General features: G+C 36.5%; 1 protein-coding gene across 6 annotated transcripts in view; it reads right to left on the minus strand.

The window, feature by feature from the left end:
* Nucleotides 1-20,126, minus strand: part of HECTD1 (HECT domain E3 ubiquitin protein ligase 1) — a 78,471-nt gene that overhangs the window by 50,693 nt on the left and 7,652 nt on the right. For all 6 annotated transcript variants that reach the window (XM_070358669.1, XM_070358668.1, XM_070358671.1 and 3 more), the window contains exons 3-10: nt 11,117-11,351; nt 7,049-7,276; nt 5,739-6,020; nt 5,371-5,641; nt 4,142-4,218; nt 3,960-4,058; nt 1,641-1,755; nt 575-749 (exon numbers count right to left, since the gene is read on the minus strand). In XM_070358669.1, the coding sequence (XP_070214770.1) occupies nt 575-749; nt 1,641-1,755; nt 3,960-4,058; nt 4,142-4,218; nt 5,371-5,641; nt 5,739-6,020; nt 7,049-7,276; nt 11,117-11,351 (1,482 nt within the window). The remainder of the gene's footprint in view (nt 1-574; nt 750-1,640; nt 1,756-3,959; nt 4,059-4,141; nt 4,219-5,370; nt 5,642-5,738; nt 6,021-7,048; nt 7,277-11,116; nt 11,352-20,126) is intronic.

A 20,126-nucleotide genomic window follows, 5' to 3' on the forward strand; every position in this document is an offset into this window, starting at 1 on the left:
CCCATAACTTCATGCCTTTGTACATATTCTTGTTCACTGACCCTTCTAAATCTATCTCCCTAGAAAACTTCCAAGTATCCTTTATACCCCAACTGAAATCTCATTTCTGCATAAAATCTCTAATTTTCCCAGCCAATTAGTTATTAAATCGTTTATTTCCCAGGGAATATATGTTTAATCTACCACTTACCACTCTATATTATCACTCATGTCTTCCTTATTAGCTTGCAAGGGTAAAGAGGGCCAAGTCCTAATTCTCTGGGTAACTCCTCTAGTGGCGGCTTACACTGACTCTATCAAAAAGGCCTCCTAAAGCTCAATAAATGTTAGCTGTACTTAAAATTTTTCTCTAGAGTTGATATTCAGAGAGTTACAAAAACTGTGTTAGGTTAGTTTTCTTGACTTTCTAAACTACTTCTCTTAAGTCAGATCATCAGAAGGAAAGATTTAATTCTCCAATCTAATTTTTATTCTTACCATACCTTTTCAATATTAAAATAATATCACATTCTTCTGGAAAAGGGAGATAGATAAAGCTACATAAATAGTAAATACAAATAGTATGAATAACTACCTTATTGAAGGCAGCATAGTCTGTTGAAATGTTTGTGCAAACACTGGCAGTAACCTTTTCAAGTATATAGGTGCCATTTCTGGATCTCCTTTCGGCTCATTACATTCTTCTTCATCTTTATTTGTATCTTTCTTTTTCTTATCATCCCCTTTATTAACTGGACACATCCAATCACCTATAGACAAATATTGTTCAATAAAATACATTTTTTGGAAAATTTTTCAGGGAAAAACATATTAAAATGTACTCAATGATAGCTATCCTAATTAACAACAATCAAATTAGCATACTGTATCTATCAAAGTAGAGAAGGCAACGGCACCCCACTCCAGTATTCTTGCCTGGAAAATCCCATGGACGGAGGAGCCCGGTAGGCTGCAGTCCATGGGGTCGCGAAGAGTCAGACACGACTGAGCGACTTCACTTTCACTTTCATGCATTGGAGAAGCAAATGGCAACCCACTCCAGTGTTCTTGCCTGGAGAATCCCAGGGACGGGGGAGCCTGGTGGGCTGCCGTCTATGGGGTCGCACACAGTCGGACACGACTGAAGTGACTTAGCATAGCTTAGCATAGCATCTATCAAAGATGTTCATAAAAATACTAAAGAACATTAGTACCTCCAATGAGTTGAATCACAACTTAAGGAGATAATTTTGGATACTCTCAGTTCAGTTTAGTCACTCAGCCGTGTTCGACTCTTTGTGACCCCATGAAAAATTCCAAAAATATTTCAGAGACTCTGCATTCATCTACTTTGTGAAAACTTAAAAATTTGGTCAAAGTATTTTGTCTACACAATAACCAACTATTCTTTATGACATTCCCACACCCTTAAACTTGTGATTTGGTCTTTTTGGAATCATGCAGCCACAGTCTCAAAGAACATAGAACAGTACACTGTTACAGGTTTATCAAATAGAAGAGTGTGCGTATAAAATCACTTGACTTCAAGGAAATTATTTCCTTATATTAGGTAGTACATTTGTCTACAAAAAGCTACTTTTATGGAAGTGAAGCTGAAAAGTAATAGCAGATGGCATAAAAGGAAAGATACTACTACTCACCTGGAGACTGAAGAATAGCTACTACTTCACTATGGCCCCTTTCCCGAGCTTTATCTAATGGAGTTTTCCCATCTTCATCTCTCAGATCTGGATTTGCACCATGCCGTAACAGAGTCTAGAAAAGAAAAGCATTTAATATGGATGTTAGTGATCAACACCTTATTTCTTCAATGTACAGTTCTGCAACCTTCAACTGCATCCACATCCTTCATAATGCAGATTTACAGAATCACTTAAGCAGGTTATCAATTCAAACCTCTGCCTTTGCTCACAACTCTAAAGTTGTTTATTTATATCTTGCAACACCTTATTTCTTCAATGTACAGTTCTGCAACCTTCAACTGCATCCACATCCTTCATAATGCAGATTTACAGAATCACTTAAGCAGGTTATCAATTCAAATCTCTGCCTTTGCACACAACTCTAAAGTTGTTTATTTATATCTTGAAAAAAGTATAGATTAATTTCACTTGGTTATTTATTAACATCTCAAATTAAGTTTGTTCACATCTGAATCTGTCATCTTCTCCATCAAGCCTCTCCTCTCAATTTCTTTAACAGAGGTACTAGCATTCAGTCTGTACAACAGAGAATGCTGTCATCTGTGCCATGAAGAGTTTAGTGACACAGAGTTTCTGAGAGTGCCCTAGCAGACAGGATTTTTCACCCAAGTTACTAAAATCCATTCCACAATTTTTGTTGCATGGACAGGTAATAATAACTATGCTGTAACTTCTATATGGCCAACACCAATTCTAAGACTTTCCTATTTAAAACATGTTAAAATGTGTATGGTGGGAGGTAGTATCTTGGAATCAATTAAAAAACAGAAGAACCTGTGAAGAATGATGTGTGTGTGTGTTAGTCGCTTAGTCGTGTCCAACTCTTTGCAACTCCATAGACTGAAGCCCACCAGGCCCCACTGTCCATGGGATTCTACAGGCAAGAACACTGGAGTGGGTTGACACTTCCTTCTCCAAAAGGAACTATCGAAAGAAAGAAAGTGAAGTCGTTCAGTCGTGTCCACCTCTTTATAACCCCATGGACTGTAGCCTACCAGGCTCCTGCATCCATGGAATTTTCCAGGAAAGAGTACTGGAGTGGGTTGCCATTTCCTTCTCCAGAAGAATGATAAAACATGTTAAATGCTTAAGACCCTGGCTGGCACAGAATAAGTGCTTAATGAGTACCTATTATATCATTATTAGTAATGGCAGCTATAGTTCATTATGGCCTAATATATAATCAAAATAGGTTAAGATTAGATGCAATTCATTTGGCTCTTTCTGAGATCCATGGTGTATATACATATACAATGAAATATTACTCAGTCATAAAAGAGAATTAAATCTTGCCATTTGTGATAACATGCATGGACCTTGAGGGTATTATGCTAAGTGAAATAAGTTGGACAGAGAAAAATAAATACTGTATGACCTCACTTATGTAAAGAATCTAAAAAATAAAGGAACAAATGTAAAAAACAGACTTGAGCAAACTCTGGGAGATGGTGAAGAACAGGGAAGCCTGCTGTGCTGCAGTCCATGTGGTCGCAGAGTCAAACACAACTGAGCAACTGAACAACAACAAAAGTCCTTTGCTAGTGTAAGAATCAAAGATATTATGATTCTTCTGCAAACAGAATATCTGCTATATTGATAAACAGAAGTAACAGAAACATGTATAAAGCTATTCATTACCAGGAGAAAGAAACTGAGGGGAAAAAACAAGTTTTCAGCAATAGCTGACTGGTTGAATACATTTGCACAGGTTAAGTATACAGATGTAACAAAGATCTCTATATACTAATAGGGAGAGATCTCAATGTGTATCGCATATGCACTTAGTCACTCAGTTGTGTCCGACTCTTTGCGACCTCATGTACAGTAGCCCACCAGACTCCTTGTCCGTAGGCTTCTCCAGGCAAAAATACTAGAGTGGGAAGCCATTCCCTTCTCCAGGGATCTTCCCAACCCAGGGATAGAACCTGGGTCTCCTGCCCGGCAGGAGGATTCTTTACCATCTGAGTCACCAGGGAAGCTGGTGTATCATTAAACAATAATTAAATACTAACAATTGTATTTTTAAATGAAAAAAGCAAAGTATAGATCAGTATATATGTTACATTTTGTATTAAAAAAAAGCATATATATTCTTGCTTGTACCTGTATTAAAAAAACCAATGAAAAGATTTAAACGGAGGCAATGAAGATAGTATGTAAATATGGCTTCTCCAAATAAAAGTTTTATATTATTCTAATTTTAGAACAATGTAAATATTAAATATTAAATTAATAATTTAAAAACTTGGATTTTACCTTTGCTACTTGAGGTCTTCCAAAACATGCAGCATAATGTAATGATGATGACCTTTGACCTCTATTAACATCAGCACCTCTTTCACAAAGAAATTCTACCTGTAAAATAATGGAGACTCATAAAGTTGCCTTATTAACATTTGTCTTTGATTTAAAACATTAACTTTTATTTATTAGCTTACCATTTCCTGAGTTCCAAATGCAGAAGCCCAGTTTAATAGAGTTTGACCTACATCATCCATAAAATTTACTTCAAAGGCTGAAAGTTTAAAGGAAAAAAATAAATCTTTTTTAAAGGCAACAAAATAATAAGAACTTTTCTAAAGTGGGAACCATTTAAAGATTATTATTAACTGTTATTAACAATCACTAAATAGACAGCCAAATTTAAACATTTAGGTCAACTATACACTAGTAAATAATCAGCAAATTCTGCTAAGAAAAAGTATTCCAAAATTTTTAAATCACTGGGGATTCACAAGGCTAAAGGCTTAAAAATAAACATAAGAAATAAAATAACTAAATATACAATAAAACTAGAGAGTATTAGTTGCCTCATACTGTAACTGAGGAAAAGAAGCTAAACCACATCTATACTCAAAACAAAAGTCTGATGACCCAGAAGATCTTTTCTTTTTATTATAACATCTCTCTGTTTATTTGTTTTCCCCGTGCTGATGGCTCATAAAGAATCTGCCTGCAATGTGGGAGACCCAGGTTCGATCCCTGGGTCAGGAAGATCCCCTGGAGAAGGGAATGGCAATCCACTCCAGTATTCTTGCCTGGAGAATTCCATGGACAGATGCTACAGTCCATGGGGTCACAAAGAGTCAGACACGACTGAGTGATTAATACTTTCCCTTTTGACTTTCATGCTGTGCAACATCCAGGATCTTAGTTCTCTACCCCACGGATCGAATCAGTGCCCCCTGCAATGGGAGCACAGGGTCTTAGCCACTAGTCTGTCAAGGAAGTCCCACAGAAGTATCCTTCACCAGCTTATATTTGCTGATCAGCTCATGAGGCAGTCTAAAAAAAATGTATATTATATGTATATTATACATAATATACAAAAGTGTGTATTATGAAAATTCAATTGTGTCAGTTTCCATTAATCCTAAGAAAACAACAGCCCTCAATTCAATCTGTGCTTAACCTTAGACTTGGTATGACTTCCTTCTGGCAATAAAACAGGTTAATTTCATTTACTCATTCAAAAACCATTTATTCAGATCTTACCATGCACCAGACTAATTTATATACACAGGGAGAGGAGATATGGAAGACATTGGCCATTCTGTTTTCTGACACAACTGCTAAAAATATTTAAAAATTAAAAAAAAAAAAAGCCTAGAAATTAAACATAATTCCTTATCTCAGTTTTCTTATGTTTTAAAAAATATTTTCCAACCTCCTGTGTCGATTGCATCTATAAGTGCATCAGTATCTTTACTTCGAATACAGTCTATAAGCTGCCGATGTGAGCGCTCCCCAGAACTATCCAGTCTCCGAAGTCCTGGGATTCTGCCTGTGGATCCAGCACTAGATTTTGGCAAAGCCTTTCGTCCTTCGAATAATAGCACCAAGAGAAGGTCAACCAAACGCATGGTATCAAGCACACATCTTTCATCACCCTGCAATGCACTTTCAATTGAATCTGGAAGCTCTGACCTCAGGAGATCCTAAAAAGAGAATGGGAGAGAAGAAAGTTTTAATCTATTCTCATTATATAAAGACACTTATTTGAAAAGATTAAAGAAGGAAAAAAACCACTCTTACGTGCGTTACTACTGGAGAGCCTCTGCAAAGTGTTGAGAGCAGACTTACAATTGTTGACACCTGGTTACTCAATTTGGAATCTGCAGCTGTGGAAGGTGCTCCTGTGGTGCTGCGACTGGGTTTGCAAGCTGATGATGGCCCTGATATAGTACCACCAGCAGCAGCCATTCTAGATAATAGCTCCTCAGTTAATCCATGCTTGGCTAATGGAGCTGGGTCAACACCACGACGGGTAAATCGGTCAGCTAGTGATGCAAAACATCTCAGAGCTCCATCTGAAACCTAATGATGTAAAGAATATACATGTAAATAAAATTCACTTAAAAAGGACTAGTACTGTGTATTTCAACAGTGAACTATTAAGAAAGGCAATTGCAGCAAAGGATACCACCCATCTAGATTTGAATCCTGGCTCCTCATTCTGGTAACTGTATAACCTGAGAATATTACTTAACTGTTCCTCAATTCACTTATCTGCAAAGTGGGAACAGTAACAGTACCTATAATTCATTGTCTAAGCTCAAAAGAGATGATACATGTAAAGAAACTAGAGGAACAGTAAAAAGCTCAATAAATCTTTACCATTATCATGTATAACTAGGCCAAGATAATTGATGAATAGCTGAAAATAATTAACTGAAATTAATTAACTGAAAATAATTAACATCGAAATGGTAAAAAGGTACTAGAAGTCAAGTTTTATTTTCTAAAGATGATAATTTAACAAAAATTTACACATTTAAAATTTTAAAAACTGTTATTTTACTTGAATGAAAACTACCCTTTTAAGTAAGCAAAATTGTGCTGAGCCAACAAATTTCACTGGGTATTAAGTGTAGCTTTAGAAATCATATATTTCTAAAATGTTTAAATCTTAAGAATAAACCCATGCCACTTTTATAATTTAAAATGTCTCACTGCCAAAGAAACAAAAAGATTACCATATAGAAATATAAAATGAGATAAAGAGAAATTATCTCTACCTCATCAAACAAAAAGTTCCAATTACACTAAGGTTGACCCTGAAACAACATGAGTTTGAACTGCATGGGCCCACTTATATGTGGATATTTTTCCCCACTAAATTCATACTACAGAACTATACAATCCATAGTTGGCTGAATTCATAGTTTTGGAACCCCAGATAGGGATGGCAGACTATAAAGTTATGTGCACATTTCCAACTGTGCAGAGGGTCAGCACCTCTAACCCCCGGGTTGTTCAAGAGTCAACTTTATATCATAGTTATAACCAGAGGACACTATAAAATCACTTTTTGAAAATAAAGTACACAGAAGCTATTTAATTACCTGATGATCTTCATGTTTTAATAAACTAGACAGAGATTCTACACAAATTTCTAAAGAAGAATCTTGAGGTTCCATTTTGCCACAGAGTCTTGACACCACAGCCATGGCAGAGTGCAAGGTGTCTTTATGAACCAGGTGTCCACTATCACGAATGAAGGTAAGCACACAATTCAAACCACCAGCCTCGAAGACTGCTCCTGATTCACGAGTGCATATTAGTTCTAAAACCTACAGTAAAATAAAATAAACAGAAGAATACAGTAAGTTCAATTTTCATTTTCAAGACTGACAGAACGTGATACACCCTCCAAATATATTAGAAGTCATTTAAAAAGTAAGGGCAGGGTCTGAGAAAGGGTGGGTGTGAGGGGCAGGAGCTATATCTGGCTGTGAAGATGCCAAGAAGTAGTCCCTGAAATAGCCCAAGAAGGTGACCAACAAGATGGACTGGGAAGATACGGCATTCAAGTTGAAACAGAAATTAGAACAGAAGAAACTCAGGGAGTAGGCCCCCTGGCCACAGGTGGAATTAAGAAATTGGGCAGAAAGCTGTCCCTTGTGCCTGAGGCAATGGTGATTTTTAATTCCATTCTTATTTAAACATCCAGATTCCCTGCCATACAATGCTGCTATCAATAGCTAGAATGAAGTCTTGGAGCCTATTGTACACACTTAACCTTTCATTAAAAAAAAAAAGTGAAGCAAAACAGAATAAATTAATTTTAATATATTTTATTTAACACAATATGTCCAAAGTGTCATTATTTCAACATGTAATCAATATAAAAATCATTGGTATCTTTTGTGCATTTAGTCTTCAAAAACCCATGTATATTTTAATTTGGGGCAGCCACATCTGAAGTGTTCAACAGTCACATATAGCTACCATATTAGACAGCATAGGTTTAGGTGGTGAAACCTGTATGGCAAGCTAAGAACTACAAGTAATTTAGCAAAAGTCTATAAAAGTCCTAGACATTAAAAAAACAAATCAATAAATGCCAACTATTCATTATCTTCACACATACTCTACGAATATTAAGACATTATAAATCACTTTGGGGGCAAGTTTCTCTGAGCCCACCCATGTGTCTATCCACAAGCACTGTACTCTTCTTCCTCCTAATAAACACCTTACTTGCTTCACTATAAAAAGAAATTAAAAATACATTAAAAAAAAAATCACTTTTTGGAACTTCTCTGTGACCAGTGGCTAAAACTTCACACTCCCATGCAGGGGACACCAGGTTCCCTTGTCAGAGAACTAGATACCACATGCTGCAATGACAGTGTTTTGCAGGCTGCAAGTAAGGATCCCACAGCTAAAAGACCCAGAGCAGCCAAATAAATAAATATTTAAACACAAATAAATAAAAGTCACTTTTATTTTCTAAATTATATGATATTTAATACGTTCATATAACTAGAACTAGGGTCCATAGTTCTTACAGGCATACCAGAAATTTAGACTTTATTCTGTAAGCAAGAAAAATGTTTCAAGCAGGAAAAATAATATGATTGGATTCCCAGTTAATAACTGGGGAAAACAGGGTTTAAGAAGAGTGTAGAGGCAAACGCAAAAACTCAAGCATTAATATTCCTGAAAGGATGAGGGCTTAACCAAGGCAATAACGGCAGGAACAAATAGAAGAAAATAAACTAGAAAAGCACTTGATCATTAATTACATGTGTGGAGTGGAGAAAAGCAAATAAAAGATAAAGTACAGGTTACTGTCTAAAGTGACTGAGCACAAGTTGATGCCACTTATCAAGAGAGGAGTTTATCTGTAATGAAAGACAATGAATTCAGGCAACAGGTGAATATGTCCAACAGGCCTTTGAATATGGAGTCTAGAACTTGAGAGAGAAGTCACTTCTAGAGATAAAGATGTAAAGGGCATATATTTATATATGAATGGTACTGATGCTCATAGATGAGACTGTCTAGGCAGATAGACAAATTTCATCTTAAAGCTTAAATATATAGCTTTAAGAAGGTAAAAACAGAACCTTAGGAAGTACTACCACTGAAGAAGTGAAGAATGAATTAATAATCTGCAAAGGAAAAAGAGAAAGGGAGAGCAGGGTATTAGCAGATAAGAAAAAGTTTGAAAATATAGCTCAGTGAATATATGCAATGGATTAAAGTCCTAGTTCTGGAAGAAAACTGAAGTGATGTGAGCAAGAGGGGAAAAAACTCTGAACAGAAAAATGGATACCTCTTCCTCTGAGGCCAGACACAGACAGAAATACATCGATATACACAGAGAAGAAAGTCAAGATATTAAAACCTATAAAAACAACTCTCAAAGCATGGGGAAGACATTTTCAGGGGTCCCTGTTTTTTTCATACGACTATAACAGTAATTGTCTTTTTCTTTCTTATTCCTTTAGGAGTGTAAGGTAGAGTTTTCTAAAAGTGATATGAATTGAGATATAGCAAAAGGCTGAATGCAGAAGCAGATATTAGGATCTGGCTGTCTTCTATTAAGTCACAAATTTCAAACGAGACTCACAAAAATGCTTAACAATGCTACTTTTCTCACTAAATTTCTCTTTCTTCGGGGTATATTTTCATTAAAAATGTAATGTATGTTAACACATACTGAGCTTGTTATTTTATGATAAATGAATAAATGTTTCTAGAGTCTGTTTTAATATCTAAGATGGTAAATAGAAACAAGCAGAACCTACATAAACAAAAGCTCTTTGCAGGTCCTTAATACTTTAAGACTTATAAAGGGATCCTGAGGCAAAAAGTTTGAAAATTGCTAAACTAGTGATAGCATATTAAAAAGCAGAGACATTACTTTGCCAACAAAGGTCTGTCTAGTCCAAGCTGTGGTTTTTCCAGTGGTCATGTATGTTTGTGAAAGTTAGACTGTAAAGAAAGCTGAGCACTGAAGAATTGATGCTTTTGAACTGTGGTGTTGGAGAAGACTCTTGAGAGCCCCTTGGACTGTAAGGAGATCCAACCAGTCCATCCTAAAGGAGATCAGTCCTGGGTGTTCACTGGAAGGGCTGATGCTGAAGCTGAAACTCCAATACTTTGGCCACCTGATGTGAAGAGTTGACTCACTGGAAAAGACCCTGATGCTGGGAGGGACTGGGGGCAGGAGGAAAAGAGGACGACAGAGGATGAGATGGCTGGATGGCATCACCGACTCAATGGACATGAGTTTGGGTAAACTCTGGGAGTTGGTGATGGACAGGGAGGTTTGGCGTGCTGCAATCCATGGGGTCGCAGAGTCGGATACAACTGAGCGACTGAACTGAACTGAGAGCAGCAAGAATCATAAAAAGGAATGAAAATATTTAGGAATTTTTTTAAAAAAGTGAATCACATAAAGTCTAAATATGTTCACTAAGCAGCTCCAATAAACTACTTACCAGTACTGATGCTTTTAGAGTCACATAAAGTTAATAATTAGTCCCACCAAGAATAAAATGAAACAGCTAACTCTAACAGGAGTATAGCAAAATAATTAAATTCACAGGCCCTGGAATCAGACTTCCTAAATCTTCAAATTACTCATCATTGAATCTTGGCTCTCTGCCACTAATTCCCTGTATCACCCCAAGCAAGTTACTTCATCTCACTATGCTTGTATTTTTTTCACCTACAAATATAAGTGATAATATTAGCAGCACCTACCTCATACAGAGTTGTCATGAAGTTAAATGAGTTAATACATGCAAAGTGTTTAGAATGATGCCTAGTAGATTACTGTTAGTTGTCCCGGTCATTAACACATGCATATAAAGTCATTTTGGGTAAGATCAGAAATAACCTGTATCAACGGGTTAGAGGCTACCAGAAACCAAACAGCACTGAGGCAACACAGAAAAGCACTATCAGTGACCTACAATTCTTCTTTAAAGATTTCTTTCCCCAAGGCATATGGGATCTCTTTTGGTACCACAAGGACTATGACTTCCACTGTTTTCAACCACTCTCAGTAAAAGCTGATAATGAAAAGAATTTCATTTTTTTTTTTCTTTTTTGCAAAGTGTACTTTTCACTCTCTGAGAGATCTTCAAATGTACCAATAAATAATTGAGACTTACCTTTACACACTGTTCAGCTAAGTCTCTGCTTGTTCTGTTGTTAAGTTCAACCACAACCAAACGATTGCAAAGTGCTTTTATAGCTCCATCTACCCCAACAATCCTTCGGGTGCATTCTGCAGATACATCCAGGTAGTATGTTATGGCACGGGCTGTTACCTCCAACACATTGTCTGGAGCACTTTCATCAAGAAATATTTTGCAGAGGGCTGGTAAGAAAGTGCGAGGAGGGCATCTGTAGTGAAAGAAATCATATTACACCCAGGATTACTAAATTCTTAACATCCGAAAGTCACCAATGTAACAGATAAGAAAAACTATCACATAATACATTATATTCAATACTCCGTTCCACATGTATATTAGGTAAGATTTCTCATATTGCTTTTGTTGCCATAATAACACTCACATGCTAATTTCATCATTGCTGAAAATATCAGGTGGTAAACAGTTTAAAGTAGCAGCATTAACTTGAAACCATGTTCAAAAAACATTCCTATTCAATACTCAGCTCCAACATCAACTCTCTAAAACCTTCCCTAACCTCTCCAAATAGTTAAGTGGTACTTTCAGGTTCCTAAAGCCTCATAAAAACTGTACCCACACTGTTTAATGTATCATTTTATTTCCTTATTTACATTAAGAGTTCCTGAATGCCAGGAACGTTGTTCAATTCATGTTTTACGGGAATTGTTCAATTTATGTTTCATGGCAACAAATGCTGATTTGGGGTTTAACAGACCAGGGTAAGACCCAGAACAACAGCTGTGTAACCTTTCTGGTCCTATTTCCTCATTTGTAAACCAAAGATGATATCTATAAACAATATCTACTTTATATGGATGTTATGAAGATCTGATAACATTATACACATTAAACACTTAGCTCAGTACCTTGGCACCATATTAAACTAATTAACATTAGCTCCCCTTCCCTCCTATGAATAGCTAATGTGTGCTATATAAACCTGCATAAGACAGCTTTATCAAAAGCACATTTTACATTTTTAAATCAACATTTTATCAACACCTAAATGATAAAAAAAACCCACATAAATTACATTTAGTAAAGATCCTAGTTATATGCCATCAAACACTTTAACCTAGCTGCATAAACTGAACTTTAAATGATCTACAGATACCACCAAAGGCACTATAGTCATTCCTCCATATTCAAAAAGGAAAGATGTCAGGGCCCCCTGTAGATACCAAAATCTCAGGATATTCAAGTTCATAAATTAAACAGTGTGGATACAGACAGCTTACTGTATTCTCAACATTTCAGCTGAATTGTTTTTCATCCAAATTTTAGTCTGCACATATCTTTAGTAGTTTTTAAAAAATATCTGTATGAAAGTCAAAGTAACTTTGCCCTTTCTAATCTGCTTGGATGATGTTCACTTTAGGGGTCCAGCAGCAGGAATATTATCAAAGATAAAGACCTCTTGCATTCAGTGATTAAACACAAGTGGGTTTTACTAGCCAGCATCATTGGCAACCTAGGTCACATCGTTTTGTTGCTGTTGTTCAGTCGCCAAGTCATGTCCAACTCTTTGTGATGCCATGAACTGCAGCATGCCAGGCTTCCTGTCCTCCATTTTCTCACGGAGCTTGCTCAAATTCATGTCCACTGAGTCGCTGATGCCATCCAACCATCTCATCCTCTGTCTCACCCTTCTCCTCTCGCCCTCAATCTTTCGCAGCATCAGGATCTTTTCCAATGAATCAGCTCTTTGCATCAGGTGGCCAAAGTATTGGAGCTTCGGCATCAGTCCTTCCAATGAATATTCAGGGCTGATTTCCTTTAGGATTGACTGGTTTGATCTTGCTGTCCAAGGGACTCTGAAGAGTCTTCTCCAGCACCACAGTTCGAAAGCATCATTTCTTCAGCGCTCAGCCATCTTTGTTTTTTAATTAATTATTTTAATCGGAGGCCAATTACTTTACAATACCGTGGTGGTTTTTGCCATACATCAACATGAATCAGCCACGAGTGTACATGTGTCCCCCTATCCCGAACCCCCTTCCACCCCTCCCCGATCCCATCCCTCTGGGTTGTCCCAGTGCATGAGTGCCCTATTTCATGCATTGAATTTGGACTGGTCATCTATTTCACATATGGTAATGTACATGTTTCAATGCTATTCTCTCAAATCATCCCACCCTCACCTTCTCCCACAGAGTCCAAAGTCTATTCTTTACATCTGAGTCTCTTTTGCTGTCCTGCATATAGGGTTGTTGTTACCATCTTTATAGTCCAACTCTCACATCCGTACACGACTAGTGGAAAAACCATAGTTTTGACTATATGGACTTTTGTTGGCAAAGTGATGCCTCTGCTTTCTAATACACTGTCTAGGTCTGTCATAGCTTTTCTTCCAAAGAGCAAGCGTCTTTTCATTTCATAACTGCAGTCACCATCCACACGGATTTTGGAGCCCAAGAAAATGAAATCTGACCGTTTCCACATTTTCCCCATCTATTTGGCATGAAGTGATAGAACTGGATGCCATGATCTTAGTTTTTTGAATGCTTATTTTTAAGCCAGTTTTTTCACTCTCCTCTTTCAGCTTCATCAAGAGGCTCTTTAGTTTCTCTTCACTTTCTGTCACTGAAGTGGTATCATCTGCATATCTGAGGTTGTTGATATTCCTCCCAGCAATCTTGATTCCAGCCTGTGATCCGTATCCAGCCCTGCATTTCTCATGACATACTCTGCATATAAGTTAAATAAGCGAGGTGACAATATACAGCCTTGACATATTCCTTTCCCAATTTAGTTACTTGTAATTTTTCTGAGGAGGAGGATAAGATTAGATTATGGAAGATAGTCCAGTAGTTCTCAGGGAAGATTGGAATGACTAGCATATTGAAATCTTGAAGCATTTTTACTGCTCTCTGCACTGGCATATGTAGTATGAATATACTGAAGAGATAAGATTGTAAAAGCGTTAATACTACTGAGAAACAACACAGTCTTATTAAAAAGTAGTTTCCCCCCCTCCCCGAGAAAACAGTAGTTTTTGAAAAAAGAATAAAAAATTTTGAAGTTGACAGTCGTCACATTAAATGGCAAGAATGGATCTACCATATGCTTTATATTAAGAATAAGAAAATTGTTCATCTATCTTATGAATGGTACAAAAAACTAGTCATCAAAAAACAAAATTTGACTAGTACAAAATTTGTATTAGTCAAAACAAAATTTGACTAGTACAAAAAACTAGTCATCAAAAAACAAAATTTGACTAGTACAGAATTTGTACTAGTCAAAACAAAATTTGACTAGTACAAAAAACTAGTCATCAAAAAACAAAATTTAAGAGAAATGTTCGGTATAATTATCTATATTTCATGGGGAAATGTGGTATCTTATTGGGGGAATAAACTATGTTCCCTGCTCGTGTTCTTGAACAATTTAAAGGGATAATTAAAAAACAAAAACCAGAAAGTTCTAAACAGATTCTCAGCCTTTAACTGTGATTAATTTTATTTCTAAGAGAAAAATAAAAGTATTCTGCATAAGTAAAAGCTTATTTTATTTCAGGTATAATGAAAACCTGCTTTGGGAACTTTTCAAAGGTGTGGTATAAAATATCTATTGTAAACTTCTGGCTGTTGGACAAGAAAAAAAAAATTTGTTTTCCTAGCTCCTGAGTTACTTTTTCAACCATGAGAAAGTATTTTAGGCATATTCACTAGTTTTTCAATTCAGAAACCAAAGCAATTTACAAAAACCCCAACAATACAAATTAACTATAAACTGAGCAAAAGAAGTAGAGAAAACATGTAAAGAGTAATTAATGAATTCTGAAAAGTACAGAATAGTTGAAAGAACTATAGCTATATTACTTGAAAGTTCATATTGCAACTAAAACAAATTATAACAAATGTTGTTTTTTTTAACATTCTGCTTGATAGCCTGCTTTAAGACAGTTATCATGATATAAACATTTATAAGGCCTTAAAACCATCTTTTTACTTGTTGGTTAGTATCCATTTCTTTCTATCATTTCCAAAGTAACCCTGTGTTGATAAGAAGCACTTGACTGTGTTCTTATGAACAAGACCTTCACATTTCTTTCCTTTTTCCTGGGCTATAACCACAAACACAACTTTTCTTTGGTGTGAATCCATGTTAACAGATATGAAGAAAAAAATTTACATAATCAAGAAAATTCAATGAGTTATTTCACACCTTGTCTTCAATTTTCTCTTGGCTTAGTGACTCCCTTGGTTTTCCATTCTAGCCTCAGTTCTAAACTCCCTTCTCTTATCTAGTCGATCTCATCTATTCCCTTTGTTCATACACCATAGCTATAAATCTCATCTACATACTCCCAAAATATTATCTCTACTCCAGACCAACTAAATCACGATCTCCATTTAGAATTATCACAGGCATATTAAAATGCTAATGCTATGCTATGCTAAGTCATTTCAGTCATGTCGGACTCTGTGTGACCCCATGGATGGCAGCCCACCAGGCTCTGCCGTCCCTGGGATTCTCCAGGCAAGAATACTGGAGTGGGCTGCCATTTCCTTCTCCAATGCATGAAAGAGAAAAGTGAAAGTGAAGTCGCTCAGTCATGTCCAACTCTTAGCGACCCCATGGACTGCAGCCTACCTGGCTCCTCTGTCCATGGATTTTCCAGGCAAGAGTACTGGAGTGGGGTGCCATTGCTTTCTCTGGCATATTAAAATAAACTGGAGTGGGGTGCCATTGCTTTCTCCGGCATATTAAAATAAACATATTCAAAACAAATATGCCTCCATCCCCAATCACTGCTTTGCAAATGTCACAACCAAACAGAAAGCCAGAAACCTGACAATCATCCTTAGTTCTCCCCCTTAATTTTGCTCACGTTACACATCCAATCCATTAGTTAAACCCCAATAATTTTCTCTCTAAAATATATCCTAAGTCTGTCCACTTCTCTCCACACCATCTTTTACAAACCTAATCTAAACTAACTTCAAACTCTTGTTTGAACTACTGAAATAGCCACCTGGACATCCACATAAGAGATGTTTCACACCACTGTTGAGGAAGGTATTTCTAGAGGGAAGAGGAAGTCTGTCTGGAATAATGTGTAAGAGCATGAGCAAGACAAAGAGAGCATTTGTGTAGGGGTGTGTCCCAGTAATGAGCAACTGATACAGACAAGGGAAGTGATCAAATAAATAAGTATATAAATATATTGAGGACAATGGGAGCCAGATTTCTCATTGTAGCCTGGAGATGGAAACACAAAAAAGAAAACTAGAATGAACCCTGTGGTGTTAGATTTGAACTGGGGATGAACTCAGCGGGGATGAACAGATAGAAAGATAAAAACAAACAGATACTAATGTGTGAGATGATCCCTCTGTCTAAAATGCTTTTCTCCCAATTTTGCCCATGGCTGGTTCTTTGTCATCCTTCCTGTGAGCCTAAATGTCACCTCCTCAATTTCAGGGTTACCTTTTCTAACTACTCAAAACAGGACTCCTGGGTTTTTGTTTTTTTTTTCTTTTGGTTTTAATTTACTTTGACAATTTATATTTGTATTTCATTTTCTGTTGTCCACTATAATTCTCTCCTAAAAATCTGCAAGCTCCTTGGGAATAGAGTTGTATTTCACACCGCACCCAACAGGGTTCTCTGCATATGGGAAGATACTCAAGTTTTATTTGCTGAATGAATGATATCAAGAAAAGGTAAGAACTTTCTTGCTTATAGAAAGAGAAACCAAACAAAAAGAATCCCATCAGCTCTCTTAGTGATCTGCTTCTTCATCCTTACGCCCAATGCCTCTCTAACATGTCTCCACTCCCCACACACAAGCCCAATCTCCATCAGGTCTCCTTCCCCTGCCCCTACCCTTCCCACAACACAAAAAGTGAATCCACTTTTATCTCTCATTTTCCATAGAACTGTTCTGAATTTCAATTGTGGTGGTGGTTACACGACTCTGTGTTTGTCAAATCCATATGTAATTTAAATAAAGTTAAGAGCAAATTAAATTGCACGTATACAATAATCACAGTCCTTCCTGAACATACTGAAAGAATACATCTACGGCACAAAAGTTTAGATGCCTCACAATTAAAGAGTTATTACAACTTGTAAACTTGCTAAATATTTACCTCTTATATCATAGGTAGAAATTACTTTTACATATTAAATCCAATCTAGTACTATACCAGACCAACTTACAGACCCAAAGGTGGCCAAATTAGGAAAGTTTAAGATCACTCACAGTCTCCACGGAACTACTGTCAGACCAGTCAACCACAAAAATGAGACTAAGTAGAATCCAACTTAAGCAAGTTTCCAAAATACTACCTGCAATGACGAAAGAATCTTTCCCTAATGGAAGCAGAGATAACTTAAAACAAGTTTCATGAGGTTACAAAGAATTTCCCTTGAGAACTGCAATATCTTCTATACTATTACTACCATATGCTTTTTCCACACTATATCACTTGGACTTGGGCCAAGATTTCAGAAGATGTACAATACTAAGAAAGCAAACATTTTAAAAATAAAGTTATCTATAATAGTGATGTCTTATTGAATATAGCCTGTAAATTGAACACATCACTTACTTTTAAAAAACTAAAAATTTTAAATGTAAAAGATTAATAAATTTTATTTCCTGAAGATAATAAATAACATCTTTTGACCCCACTTTATCTTTTATTCCATTCTTGCCCCTGCTCCCATTCTGGACTTTGTATTTCTTAACTAACAATAACTCCTGGCGTAACAGTTGAAAATTACAGCTTTCCCTCTAAAAGAAAAAGGAGTAAGTCAAATTCCAGTATGTAGACTCTGCTGTTGTTCAGAATTTCTTCAATGTGTTCAGTATCTGGATATTAGCTGTTGTACACCAGGCATTATGCTTAGCAATGGAAAACAAAAGTAATAGTGTCTATGTGTGAGATACAGCAGAGGTCTTTGAAGGCACCTAAATTGTACTCACTAGGTAAAGAGCACAACAGATTTTATAAAAGGGAATGATACATTCAAATCAGTATTTTCAGAATATAGTCAATTACACTTCAATAAAACTGGGGGGAAAATACCATAAAAATATTTTATGACTGTAGCTCTGCGTATTGTTAGCTTATAGGCAGGGGCATCTGTTATGAAGTCACTAGCACTACATGAACATAATCATTTCCCCAAACCCATTCTCATTGTTACCATTCCTTTAAAATCTCTTACTTCAGGGAGAAAACAGATGTCATCGGACAGAAATCTCTTCAAGTTTTTCCCATCAAACCTAAAAATCTTCATCTTTCCTGCCTTACAATAAGAAACACATTACCGTAAGTCTATCTCATTGGAAAAGACTCTGATGCTGGGAGGGATTGGGGGCAGGAGGAGAAGGGGACGACAGAGGATGAGATGGCTGGATGGCATCACCGACTCAATGGACGTGACTCTGAGTGAACTCCGGGAGATGGTGATGGACAGGGAGGCCTGGTGTGCTGCGATTCATGGGGTCGCAAAGAGTCGGACACGACTGAGTGACTGATCTGATCTGATCTGATCTCTTCATCAGTACATCAGAGCTTTGACACTCTGTGTGGGATTTTTCTGACCAACAGCTTCAGCATTATTTGACAACATACTAGGAATGTAGAATATTAGTCACCACACCAGACCAAACGAATCAGAATTTGCATCTTAACAAGATCCCCAGGTGATTCACAGTATGCACATTACAGTTTAAAAAGCACTACTATTGACAGCAGCCAACGCTCTCCCAGTTTCTCAGAATCTGAATACTATGAATTCTCTATTCTCTCTCCTCTATGACCTCTAAAAGAAAAAGCCCCACACTATTTTTCCCAATACAACCTTCTCAAAAAAGTTTTCCACACTCTGGTCTCCATTTCCTCCTGTTACTCCTCAACCCATTCAAATCTGGTCCTCAAACCACTCCACTCAGCTCTCATTAAGATCAATGATCTTGAGAATGTTGCTAAATCCAAAGGACATCTTTGAGTCTTCACCATACTTGACCTTTCACCCGTATTCAGCACAACTGTCCTTTCTCTTCTTTAACCACTCTCTTTCTTGTGTTGACATGTACACTAATGATGTAAAAGCAATGGTGGATAAACTCCTGGTGCTTTAGCATGAATCAAGGCAGCAGCATTAAAAATGGTACACATTGGTAATCGTTTATTTTCATTGCCAAGCTATAGCATGAAAAGAAAGGTCAACTTCACTACTTTAATAAAGCAAATATATATATACATATATTTTATTAAACCTCAAGCCTTTTTTAATTAAAAAAAATTTACAATATTGTGTTGGTTTCTGCCACACAATCTCAAATCTTTTAATTTGTATTTTTTTAATATCCTACTTAAACAAATAGGAAGTAAGCATAAAGCACTTCTGCATACTCAAGAAAGATGGTTGTGTCAAGGAAATGTAGTTTACAACTGCTGGAGAGTTGAACTGGCCACTTGTTTCATGCAACATCTTTTTTACCTGAAAGAACTTTAGACAAATTGTGGTTACTCAGACTTGGATATCTAGCAAACATTTTTTCAAAAATTAACCAAGCAAGCATTCCACCTCAAGGAAAAACAACTGACAGTATTTGCTGCCAATGATAACATTCGAGCTTTCAAGCAAAGTTACAACTTTGAAAAACTTGCTCCTGCCATCATGAGCTTGACAGATCCCATTATTTGAAGACTTTTCTGATTAAGTACTTATAATAACAAATATGAGTTTGTGACAGTGTAGAATGGTATATGGCAACACCAGGAATATCTGTATAACTCAGCAGATCAATATTTTTCACATGACCAGTGCAAGATCTTTTAAACTTACACATGGGTTTAAAAAAAACAAACAACCCACTCAAAGTACCAAACAATAGATTAGTACCAATAGATTTTAATCTACAAGAGTACAAGTTCATTGACATGATTTCAGAATCCACATTATATTAACTCTCAAGAAACTATCACTTTGCCCACTTTGGGTATGATATCAAATG

The sequence above is a fragment of the Bos mutus genome, chromosome 21 (genome assembly GCF_027580195.1).
Source record: "Bos mutus isolate GX-2022 chromosome 21, NWIPB_WYAK_1.1, whole genome shotgun sequence".
Taxonomy (NCBI): Eukaryota; Metazoa; Chordata; class Mammalia; order Artiodactyla; family Bovidae; genus Bos; species Bos mutus.